We start from the raw sequence: 12,480 nt of genomic DNA on the forward strand, positions 1-12,480 counted from the left end.
GCAGCTTCACTTAAGAATATGAAAATTACGTTTAAGAAAATTACGTTTAATTATCAGAAATCCCCAGCGAAATAAAAATTTTACGTATTGATCAGGTTTTTCTAAATTGGGTTAATGTTGTCAAAAAAAGCGCCAACCAAAATCGTCCTAGAAATTTAAAGAGTTTAAAGGGCATCTATTTTTTTTTCGTTGAAAATCTAAAGTTGAGATTTTTTCAAAAAAAATTTGTGTTTTTTTATTTGCGTTCATTAATCTTTTCCAATCTTCGCTTGGCTATGTTTTATTTTATTCGTTCACAATTTATAATTTTCGTTTTAGAGGAAATGCGTTTTTGGATGCCAGAACTTGACGATTCAGGATGTGACTACCGAATTGCAGGAGGTTTGCTAGAGACTGTTGGTTCCAGCAGATATACAATTTTTTTTTTAAATGAGGTAACCCCCTCTCCAGTATTGCCCCCTCAGGATCAGATTAGGAACGTGCTGCTATCTAAAGAGTTGAAAAGATTTCCTGTAGAAATTTATGAAACTGAGGATACAACTTTTAAAAAACTTTTTTTTCTCAAGTTTTCTTCTCTCTTCAGAGACTGCACGGATGGGCTTTAATGTACCTCATTTGTGCCTCATTTGAAAAAAATTCCGAAAACTATTTGTCATACATTTTTCATAATTGAAAAATTTTTAGTCATACAATTTCGATTTAAGGCAAAATGTTAGTCATACAATTCATTTATGCAAATTCATTTATGGGAAAATGTTTTTTATAGAGATTTCATACAATTTTCTGAATTTCATGGAATTGTATGGAATTGTATTACAAGAAACTTCCCATTTATGAGAATTGTATGACAAGCATTTTTGGTCAACCCGGCAACAATTCCTGACTCAAGATCTATCCAGAACTAATTATACCACTTTTTCATGCGCCACCTAAACCATTGTGGCGTAGCTTGCTTTTATTATAAAATTATACGAAACATGAAATTGCTAAAACTGTCGACAAAATTGGGATCTTTTTCGAAACCTTATAATCACCCAAGTCCAATTCATGTTTTGACTATGAGCCCTCTCCAGCGCAATGCAATCACTAGAAGGTTTTGGTCAAGCGATGAGATGTGATTAATCAAGTCAAAACATACAAATCAAGTCAGTGCGTGGGAGTAGATTGAGAATGAATGCAATGTCGGCTGACCTGGAAGCTGCAGGGGACTTGTTGTTGGGTCTAGTGTTGAAGTAGACACTGTAGACGTGCATGAGGCGGTACTTGACAATGATGAGGTCTGACAGGGTGCTCTGGACAGCCAACACTTGGGCACAATCCCACCCCACATCCCCCCTCAGACACAGTCTCCTTCTTCCTCTCCTTCTCCTCTTCTTCTTATTCCCATCATCAGCACTGCTATCGAGAACAACACAACACGCAATAACACATCAACCCCAATCATCCTTCGAGAGGTAATCTGGGCTACAAGAGCAACAGCATAGGAGCAACAGCATGCACTCCAAAAAAGCTCAAAACTGAATTTTGCCCACTTTTTTCCTGATATTTGCGCTGCATCATGTTTAGTCGAAAATAGATTGTGCCGAAATGGGGATGGATTGGGTCTCCTTTTCAATGTTACTGAAAGTCATTAAACATTAAGTGTAATATAATTGAATAAAGTACCAGTAAAATGCGACAAGCTTTACAAAGTAATTTTGAGCTGTTTAAAAAATGCAAATATGCCAAAACTATTGTAGGCTTTAGAACTGCGGATAATCGTTTTTTTTTTTTTCAAAAAAATTATATGATGACTCGACAAAATCCATAAATGTGAAAACTTCAGGCAAAAAATACAGGATTACCAGTTATAATCAGGGGCTGAGCAAGGGGGGCGAAGGGGGAAGGGTGCTACCCCATTTTTCAGGGGATTTGACCCCCCTCACCGCCCAAAACATCCCCTTCAATTCTTTTTAACGACAGCCACTTGTGACGATGAAATTCAGTTAAAACACTCAGAAGTGATGTGAAATTGCCAATATTTATAGGAAAACACTTGAACAGCAGAATTTGGATCAGTCAAAAAACAGAGATAGGAATTTGAAAAAAAGAGACAAAAATTAGGTATGCTTAATTCAAGGCAAAAACCAAAAATTTCCAAACAATTAACTGTTTGTACACAGAGGCGGATCTAGGATTTTCTGGATCAAGTTTTTCGAAAATATTCTCGAACTTTTGAACGAAATTGATTTTCCGAGCTCTCCCAAAACATTAAATAGACTTTGTTTTTGCAGGCAAGTTTTTCAAAAAAAAATTTTAGGCATTTTTTGGACGGTTTTTCAGCGCGGGATGCCCCACCAAAACTATTAGTTAATGGCACCAGCCAACGAAAAAAATAGAGTCAGCCAGCCAAAAATGGAGGTTTTAAAACAGTACGAAAGGGGTTCGAAAGTAGTATCAAATTACCAATGTTTGAACAATTTGCTCGTGTGTATCATGTTTGGATACGCTAGGATGGCTCTTTTCTACCACATATTTTATTTCTTTGCGACAGCATTGAAATAAGTTTTCAAACTTTAGCTTGAAATGTGTGTGTGTGTGTGTGTGTGTGTGTGTGTGTGAGGGGGGGAGGGGGGGGTTGTGGGGGTTGTGGTGAAGATAGGCACCGATTACAAAACAGTTGCCTTCGCAAATGTAGACGACAACTGTGGCATTTTTGTGTTGAAATGACTTATAGGTGAGCGAATAAACTGAAGAGAGACCTTCTGTCTGCATCTGAAGAGGAGGAGTCAGTGGTAGTTAGGGTTGTTGTTGACCAGTGGTCTGTGAGGAGCATCTTGAGGTGTTGACAGCTGAGCATGAGGATCGGGATGCTCTTGTAGTTCAGTCTGCAGTCACTCTGCGCCAGGTGCACGTGCAGACGATGTGTCGGCTCCTCCCCCTCCACCTCCCCCTCCCCTTGCTCCTCTCCCTGAGGGGGTCTCCTCATTGTAAGTTGCACATTCCAGTCTGTCAGTTGGATCGAGGGGTTGATCGCAGCTGCAATCGAGGACAACTCAGATCTGCCTGCAAACAAACACTTGTCAAGTCATCAAAGAATAACTATTTAATCACAAGTGTAGAAGAGTTTTTGTTAGGGAAGTGTAACTCCCTTTCAGAAGTTCGATCCCCTTGTCGTCATCATCATCACAGTTGCTTTGTGCACTTCGTCTTGTATTCAGAGGTGGCCTTTCCTCTTTTCAGCTATATTTTCACAGCCATCATCCAATATTCGTCCTTCATCGTTCAATTTAGTTAAAACTATCTGGCTCTCGAGGTGAGCTTAGATTTCCCGATTTGTAAAAATGGTTGCTGCCATCTCAAAACGTATTTTAAACAGTCTATCGTGATTTAATCATAAGACTTTTGTTCTAGCTCTGAAAATGAGCTTAGATTTGCGAAAAAACGTGCCATGCTGTTATTCTTAACTCATAAACTCAACAAAATAACTTTATTTCCTGGCTCTAAAGGTGAGCTCAGATTGATAGAGGTTAAAAATTTAAAATAATTAACATCAAAACTAACATGGAGACTTAAAATTTCTGAAAGCAGCCTCAGAAATCTCTGGAAAGCTTGTGTAGACCTTCTGGAGCAGGATCTAGGCTATCGTCCGATATATGCTTCCGGAACAAAAACTTTATGGTGCTTTGAAACTGAATTTTATAGCGCCTGTTTAGTTTTCTGCAACCCATGTTTAACCGAAATAGACTATCATACTTTTATTCCCGGCTGATGAGAGCCGTCAATTATTGCAAAGTTGATGCCATATGTTTGGTAGTGGCTTATGATAAAATCCATCTGTCCATGGTTTATAGCCACATCATTATCAAGAACTTTTCTAAGCACTTGATGAGAGCATATAGTAAAAAAATGAATCCGGCTAGTTCGACCCGTCCTCAAATACGTCTAACGACCATTTTTGACCACTCAACCTTCTGCTGCCATTACATTTACCTTTTCAGGGCCTAACAACAGAATCAACGCATTTAAAAGCTGAAACTTTTCATTGTGCAACAAAGTTTTTGAAAATCCCCAGCTGACCAAGTGAGCCCAAAAATGGATTACTACAGTTTCTAGACAATGTTGCCTTGAATGCGCATTTGAGAGGCAAACATGTAAATTGGAGACAAGCCGCAAGTAATTATTGGTATATTGATCTTATCCCTTTTTATTTATTGATTTCGTGGGGGCTCAAGGAATATAGCCAACTGAAAGTTGGAAAAGAGAAATGGACGCAAGTAAACAGAAAGAGATGACTTTGTTGAAAAAATCTAAAGTTTCGAATTTCAAAACAAAATAGTTTGGGCTCTTTGAGTTTTCAGAACAATTTATGATTGGCGCTTTTTTGATAACCTTAACCCAACTTGAGAAAACTTGATCAATAGGTAAAATTTTTATTCCGCTAGAAATCTAAAAATTAAATTTCTTTTTCGAAACTATAAAACGTTCCGAATTTTTTGCACCATTTCCACGGTCGTGTTTGGAGAGTGCTATTTACGTAACTTTCAGCAGAAAAATTTCAATTCAACTCAAAAAATGCATATAAATCTAAGTGCATTTGTAAATGCAATATTATGAATGAATGCCTATCTGTAGTTATTAGAGCATTTTAAGACTTTAGACTTTTCCTGAAAAAAAAAAACAAAGAAAAATACCCAACATGTATGTAAGAGTCTTCACTACAATCATTGCTCATAAAACAATTGACGCGTAACTGCTGCTTCTGTTTCTCCTAAGACTTAACAATTTAAGTATGTTTTTTTTTCCTGCGTGAGAGGGTACCACAAAAAAACCTATTGAGTGTCGAGCGTGGATGTGAAAAAACATCACGCAAAATTAGGCATGTTTTTAGTTTTCCTGAAAAATTCTAAGGCATTGCCAATCACTTCCATAAGTTTTTTTGTAGCGGCGGACCTAAGTGTTCAATGAAATTTTCTCCAATTTTTTTTGCTAAGCACAGTATTTGATGTTTTTTCTGAGCTCAGCTGACAAAAAAACTATAGCCAACATAAGGTTGGAAAAATGTAAGAGAACGAAAAATTCTCAGAAAGTTTTGGACACCGTTCTTAGACAAATTTTAGGGATGTTTTGACAAAAACTTTAGGGATGCTTCGATTTGTAAAATTTGCAAGAGGACTAGTGCAAAAAATCACGCTGCATGATTAACAACTCAAACAAGACTTCCAATGAATAAAGGCATTTTCTGACAAAATCAAGCCTCGTTACGCAGCAAGAACCTCACATAAACCAAAATGATCAAATGAAGCCGAATTGTTTGTTTTGTTTTTTTTCTCATCAATGATCTTTTGTAAAAAAAACAGAGGGATTGGTCGTTTGAGTTTGTACCTCAGGGACAGCCCAATTCCTGAAACTTTTTTTGTCTCAAAAATTCAACCCTCCTCAAATGTTCATTTTGGGGATCTGAAGTTTTTGCTTTTAACTGTAGGAAAAATTTAGCCATCAATCATCTTTGCCTTATCACAATATAAATGATTGATTCAAGAAGTATATATAAGAGTCTTCACTAGGATCAATGCTTTTAAATTAATTGACGCGTAATGGATGCTTCTGTTTCTCCTAAGACATAAAAATATAAGTTTTTTTTCCCGCGTGAGAACGTAGCACAAAAAAAAATGAGTGTCGGGTGTGGAGGTGCGCTAAAACGTCACTCAAAATTAGGCATGGACTTAGTTTTCTCGAAAAATTCTAATGAATTGCCAATCAAGTTTATGACAATTTTTTCATAGCGGCGGATTTAAGTGCTTCATGAAGTATTTTCCAGTTTTTTCGAAGCACAGTTTTTGATGATTTTTTCTGAGCTCAGCTGACAAAAAACCATAGCCAGCATTGGTTTTTTTGGTTTTTTTGTCAGTTAATCAAGAACTACGCTGAAACTACTACTTTAATTGATGAAAAGTTTATCTCAAAAGAAGCTTTTTACGCAGCCCAACAAAGTTCTGTGAGAGTAAAACTTCCAGAAATCTAATTAGGTGAACATATTTCTACTTGATAGCCACAATTAGGTCATTTGTAATATTTAATATAGCCAACTGACAGTAGGAATAAAGTAATCAAATCAAGTAAACAGAAAAAAAAACAATGACTTTAAAAATCTTTAGAAGAAAAAATAGATGGCCTTAAAGCTCCTTGTAGAACTATTTATGATTGATATTTTTTTGATAAAGTTAACCTAATTTGAGAAAACTGGATCAATAGGTAAAACTTTTACTTTGCTGGGAAATCTGATAAATAATTTCCATTTCAAAAGTAGAAGTTGATCACGGTTTTCGTGGTCTTTAGACTTCTGCTGTTCGATAGTGGAGTTTGCCTTCCTTTAAACAACGGAAAAGAACTGAATATAATCAGAAATCAAAAGTCAAACCGCGAAAAATTAAACTGAGCTTGAACAAATCTTCAATTTTTTGCTGAAAAAAAAAATCTTTGAAAAATTACCCAGACCTATATAGCAGTTCTTACTACCTTCCTTAAAGGCTAAAGTCATTGTTTAAATTAATGTGCTAGTTTCAGCATAATTTTTGAATAACTAACATAAATTGAACCAAAACAATTCTGTTACAATTTTGAGCACCTTCTGTGCACTTTACTTTTTGTCTAATCTTGAACCAGTTGTAGAGAAAGCATTTTAATTTTCAAGTGTTGTTCGTTTTGTCGAGATAATTTAAATCAGCTCTGTAATTATGTACTTATGATTACAAATTGCTGGCTTCAAATCAAATTTGAACAATTTTTGAGCCGGTTTAAATCTCCGCTAACGCGATAATACAGAAGTTTCCAGATGATTTAGAAGGACAAGACTGCTTGTATCAGGGAAAAACCACAATCGTTTGACTGCCCTTTAGCTTAATCACTGGGGTCAAAAACTTAACTTTAGTCTAACCAATAACTGGGGTGAAAAAACGGACATTTAGTTGACCCAATAACTGGGGTCAAAAAACGGACATTTAGGCAGCCAAAAAATTGGGGTCAAAAAACGGACTTTACTTGACACAATAACTGGGGTCAAAAAACGGACACTTGAGCAGCCAAAAAAGTGGGGTCAAAAACGGACTTTAGTTCCCCAATAACTGGGGTCAAAAAACGGACATTTGGGCGACCGAAAAACTGGGGTAAAAAACGGACATTTAGTTGACCCAAAAAGGGTCAAAGAACGAACATTTGGTCGACCCATAGTGTCTTTTTATATTTCGAGCACCCTAATCCGCGTAGCGCACTCAAGATTTTGTTCAGTTTAAAAGTTTTGTTACTTTAAAAACTGGTTATATATTTAACACAAATCAAATGCAATTCAATAAATTTAGGTTTGTTTCATTACGAGGCGAAACTGTGCACTTTGTGAATTGTAAGCGGAATCGGCAAGAGGCAAAAATCAGATTTGTCTCGGAATCCGCAAAATTGCTATTTTTTAAAAATCTTCTCTGCTGTTTCGATTCCACGGACAAATAGTTAAAACAATGTGTTGCACAAAATTGCTCCAAAAACACGCAATTTTGCGGAATCCGCAAAAAAATGTGTGGAATCCGAAACCAGTTTGTGGAATCTACGAACAAATTATAATATATGTGTTTAGTAAACTTAAGCTGTCGCGGAGTCCGCAACTGTAAGTGGAATCCGCAAATTGTAAGCGGAATCCGCAAGTTGTAAGCGTATTTTGCAAATGTAAGCGGAATCCAAAAATTGTAAGCGGAATCCGCGTAAATTTGCGGAATCCAATTACATTTGCGGAATCCGGAACAACTACCTATATTCGCTCGTTGCGGAATCCGCAACAAAATCAATGTGCCGACAAAGTTTATGTTACAACTATTTCTACGCGGAATCCACTGAAATTTTGTAAGTGGAAACCACTTACATTTTGGAATATGTTTAACGACCTGTCTCTGGAACCCAGGAAGATACACACACAAAATTGGGCGCCTAGCCAGTGCACAGTTTGGCCTCGTAATGTTTGAGTGTCGAAAGTGAGAGAGTTTTCATACAAAACTGGTTGAACTTTTTGTCGAAGCGAGTATTAAATTTGCGTGTTGATATTTGAAATGACAAAGATGCTTAAATTGTCTAGGGATTAATATGATAGTTTTATTTATGACATATTGCTGAATAAGTGGAGGGTGTGACCCTTGGCCCTGGACTGTACTTCATGCCCGTCATCAAGCTCTAGCGAACACATACAACTCTCTCGTACTTGCCTTCAGCTCCAAAAACCGCCTGGACCTGAAAGAAAACTCATGGGGAAATTTTGAAAGTTTTTCGAGGATTTTCAGTTTGCAACAAAGCCCAAGGTCCAACTGGTCAACCCGGGCTACTACGTTCTACAAGGGTTATGCAGGGACCGAGTCATGGACAAGGACAAGGACGTCATCCGAGCCCTGAAGCTGGAGGTGCGAGTGTCCCTCGGCGACAAATACTTTTCAAGCATCAAAGCTTTTCACTGTGTTGCTGCTTTCTTGGACCCCACCTTCAAGATTTTCTCTTTTACACTGGAAACGCACAGCTGAGTAGTGATTCAAGGCCGGTCTGCTAAATAAATCAACTGGACTCGCGGGTACCCTGTGGAGAACACTGCCAACGTCTTGCAACCCGTTGCGAAGACCACCTGACGGTCTCTTGCGATCCACCAGCGACGACGAAACTCCGATCAAAGGAGCGGTAGTGAAAGAGCTGGAGTCAAATAAACTGAAGTCTTTCAAGGCTGTCAGTCCGGACCCCGCCAAGTTCTGGAAGGGCGCAGCGTCGAAGTACCCCATCCTCGGCCGTGTCGCGCGGAAGCTCCTACCTATTCAAGCTACAAGCGCCCATAACGAGCGTGACTTCAGCAGGGCTGGGCAAATTCGGACAGCCAAGCGTGCCCTCTTTTTTGTGGCAAAAGTCAGGCAAATCGATTTGCTAGGATCGGTTGCAGCCAATGGACTTATTAAACTTTTTTTTTTTTAAATTTCAATTTAGATTTTGTTTGGAATATCCTGTTTTCGCTAAAAACGGGCCCGGGCTTGAAATTTTGGTTCTCCAAGTGGGTGGGGCCGAGCCCAGGTCTCAAATTCAGGCCTGGTTCCGACTCTGGCTGTAACACAAGCCATGCTAGAATGTTTCTTTAACATGTATGTGTCTCTAGAACGTAAAAAGAAGTCTCAAAAATGGATGGAAGACATGAAAACAGAAGCGATTCTCTAAAGTCAACTGAATAGCATTTCGAGTTGCCAGAGTAAAATGCAGGCCAGTTCTTCATTGGAAAACATGGTCGTCCTGAGTGTTCTGTTAATGCAGGCAGTGAGAAATGGTAGTTCTGATTTGCAGCAAATGACATCATTCGTGGCCTGCTCAAAACTTGAGCAAATGGTTCATTAATTGAACTCCTTTCGTGTTTAAGTTTATTGGAAGGAAGTCCGGGTTTTTTTTTCTGTCCGGTGGTGACCCGGCGGGAGCTACCAGTTGATGAAAAAGAGCCATATCTACACTGTTTACTGCTTGTTAAACGGTGGCACGAAGTTCCCTGCATCTATGCGCTTCTTCTCAACTTGCTTTTGTTTTTAATGTGGAGGGGATGCATTTGAGCTGGAGATGGAATGGATATGATGTGACATGCATACATACCTAGAGTGAGGTTAGTTGAGGCGACTTTGTTGCTGGTGCTGTCCAGATGGAGCAGTCCATTGGCACACAGTCGCTCAGTCCTCACTTTGATGCTGCCCAGGAAACTCTCCAGCTGCAGATTCACCTCCACAAACGGGAAGTTCACAGCTATCCTCACATTCGACTCCCACTTAACCCGCAACTGCTGCTGCTGCTGAAGAGTGGGGCAGCTGTTGGAGGAGAAGCTACGCGAGCCCCCTCCCCCTCCCCCTCCCCCCGATCTGCTGTCACTTCCGGTCAACACGGGACTGCTCAACAGTCGCCCGCCGTACTTGAACAAAGTGCTCTTTCGATTGGCCTGGAACCAAAAGTATGTGAATAAGACTTAAAAAAGGTCGATAATGGAATCTGAAAAACTATTGAACGATTTTTTTTTTAATTTTGCTGAATGCTTAAATGTTATCGGAAACGAAAGAAATGTGACGTCAAAGACAGTTAGGTAGCTGATAATTGTTGTTATTTTTCAATTGTCTTTCTGTGCTCTCATTTGCTATTGAATTAAGTATTCCAAGGAACGAAACATTTTGGCTACAAAATATATGAATAGAATCTAGATCGCAAAAGTATCTCTTCGCTTTTAATCACCAGAGAATTCACGGAAAGAGTCTAACGGAGAGAACTCTCGTCACACTCTGCAGCTTTTGTTTTCGCTGTTGTTGTTGTTTATTGAGCATGTAATATGTCACTTGGGTCTCGAGCAGAACCCTTGCTTTAATTCATCAGATGTAATCACAAAACAGCAATAAGACATCATCAAAAAACCGTTTCTCAGGAAAAAATATAGACAAGATGAGCATGTAGTAATCAGTGGTCACCGCCAACTAGGCGCGGATCTAGGAATTTCTCGAGGGGTGGCAGATTTTCAAAAAATTTTTGAAAATTTCGTCGACCTTTTTTTTAGGTCGACCAAATTGATTTTCTGAGCTCTCCCAAATAACTATTAGGACCTTAATTTGCCTCCAAATTTTTTGCGCCCCTCCCCCCTCAAAATTAGTATATATTGGCGCCGAAGAGCCGCCTTTAGAAAAATTTTAGATTGATCTCACAATAGTACAATGGGGGGACCCTTTGGGTGGGCAGGGGGTCAAATCCCTGAAAAGAAAACGTCCGCCCCCCCCCCCCCAAATCCGCTACTGCCACCAACCGTAATCGATGAAGGCAGTTCTGAAAAGAAAACGTACGCCAAACCCCCCCCCCCCCCCCCTCCCAAATCCGCTACTGCCACCAACCGTAATCGATGAAGGCAGTCCTTCGTAAGTTTTGGTCGATTTTCTCTTCTGCTGAGGGGTAGAACGCCTTCTTATGTCTGCAGGCCCCTTTGCACCATCGTCCCCGCTATACCAGCCCCCCAAATCATCCCCCGCCTCCGTGTAAAAAGGAGCCGTTGCGGGATAGTCGTCCATGTCGGGGATGGAGATGTCGTCTTCCTCGGGAGCGGTGGCGGTGAATGCCCGAGTCATGAGGTTCTTGCGGTACCAAAACTTGAGAAAAGTTCTCAGCTCGTTCAGTTTGCGAATGTCGAACTTAAAATGACATTCTCCGAAATCGACAATTACTAAAATAGAATGACACATTTCATAGTGGCAAAAGAAACAAACAATAACACGGTCGCTGCTGAAATTAAGCTTGGCAATAATTGTAGAATAACTTTAGTTTACTGTGTTTAGGTAGGTATGCCCGTCCTGACAAGAAATGGATTGCAATCGGTTTTATGCAGATAAAAAAGCAGACCTAAAAAATCGTTTCTAATCAAGAAAAAAATAATTTAATTTGATACAAAAAAGTAGCTTAAAATATTAATTTCAATCCATTCTAAATCAATTTAAACCTTTTTTTGTCAACTTGTTTGGTTTTCATACGGATTTTAGTAACAGTAAAGTTGTCATGAACTGATTTAAACATTTTTCGATGAGTTTTTTTATATACTCATTTCATACAGATTTTATAAAGAGTATACTCAGACGTTCTATACTATCAAACCAAAGAGAAATAGTGAAATTAAATTTTCAACGTATGCGTTTTGATTGACTTTTTGTTTTGATCTTTGGCTTGAAAATAAATTATCAGGATATCTATTATCTAAAGTTTCTGCAACGAAAACGAATTTTTGAAATTTGCGTTTTTTTAATATGTTGACATTGGCATACTTTTGATTATCAACACTTTTATCAGAAAAGACATAAACAACCCAACAAAAAGTTTTGAAAATACACAATCTGAACGATTGGTCAGTTGTCAGAGCGTATTGCTGCCTGGTGTTTGAATTCAGTGAGCAAGCCTTAGAAGTAGCAAGTTTATCCATTTAACCTTTGTTCAAGAAAGTTTAATCGTTTTTCCTATTTTATGTACAAGTTAATTAAACGCAAGATCTGTTTTGAAAATGTTTCTTGTCGAGCAATGATGTTTGGTTTTTAGACTGTGTTTTCTCCTACAAAGTTTTACGCCAACTCTTCTACGACAAATTTTTTATTAGTTTGTTAAATTAAATTTATCTCATAACAGATCACTGCTCTCAAGAGTTATTTTAAAATCAAATTTTTTCTCATTTGGTAACCAGATAAACGAGGTAGTTTTCCCGAGTTCTTCTCCATAATTTCAATGAAGGCTCAGTATTCGATCTATGCGTACTCTTAAAAATTCGAAAGTTTGAAGAAAAATGGAGATTGTGTTAACAACGGTAAAAACATTTCGGTAAAAACAACGGTCTCAATTTTTTTTTCAAATCTTTATTCTATAATTTACCAACTTTTTGACAACCTCAATGTTTTTTTTCTGGCTTTTATGATAATAGCCAAATTTATTTTATTAGGGTTG

General features: G+C 38.3%; 1 protein-coding gene across 3 annotated transcripts in view; it reads right to left on the reverse strand.

Annotated features, from left to right (window-relative positions):
• Positions 1 to 12,480, reverse strand: part of LOC134853464 (bridge-like lipid transfer protein family member 1) — a 33,319-nt gene that overhangs the window by 13,936 nt on the left and 6,903 nt on the right. For 2 of the 3 annotated variants that reach the window (XM_063869473.1, XM_063869466.1), the window contains exons 3-6: positions 10,896 to 11,221; positions 9,628 to 9,964; positions 2,742 to 3,045; positions 1,192 to 1,398 (exon numbers count right to left, since the gene is read on the reverse strand). In XM_063869473.1, coding sequence (XP_063725543.1) covers positions 1,192 to 1,398; positions 2,742 to 3,045; positions 9,628 to 9,964; positions 10,896 to 11,221 — 1,174 coding nt within the window. The remainder of the gene's footprint in view (positions 1 to 1,191; positions 1,399 to 2,741; positions 3,046 to 9,627; positions 9,965 to 10,895; positions 11,222 to 12,480) is intronic. The other variant, XM_063869480.1, reaches the window with a different exon arrangement.

Source organism: Symsagittifera roscoffensis, chromosome 1, assembly GCF_963678635.1.
Source record: "Symsagittifera roscoffensis chromosome 1, txSymRosc1.1, whole genome shotgun sequence".
NCBI classification, from domain to species: domain Eukaryota; kingdom Metazoa; phylum Xenacoelomorpha; order Acoela; family Convolutidae; genus Symsagittifera; species Symsagittifera roscoffensis.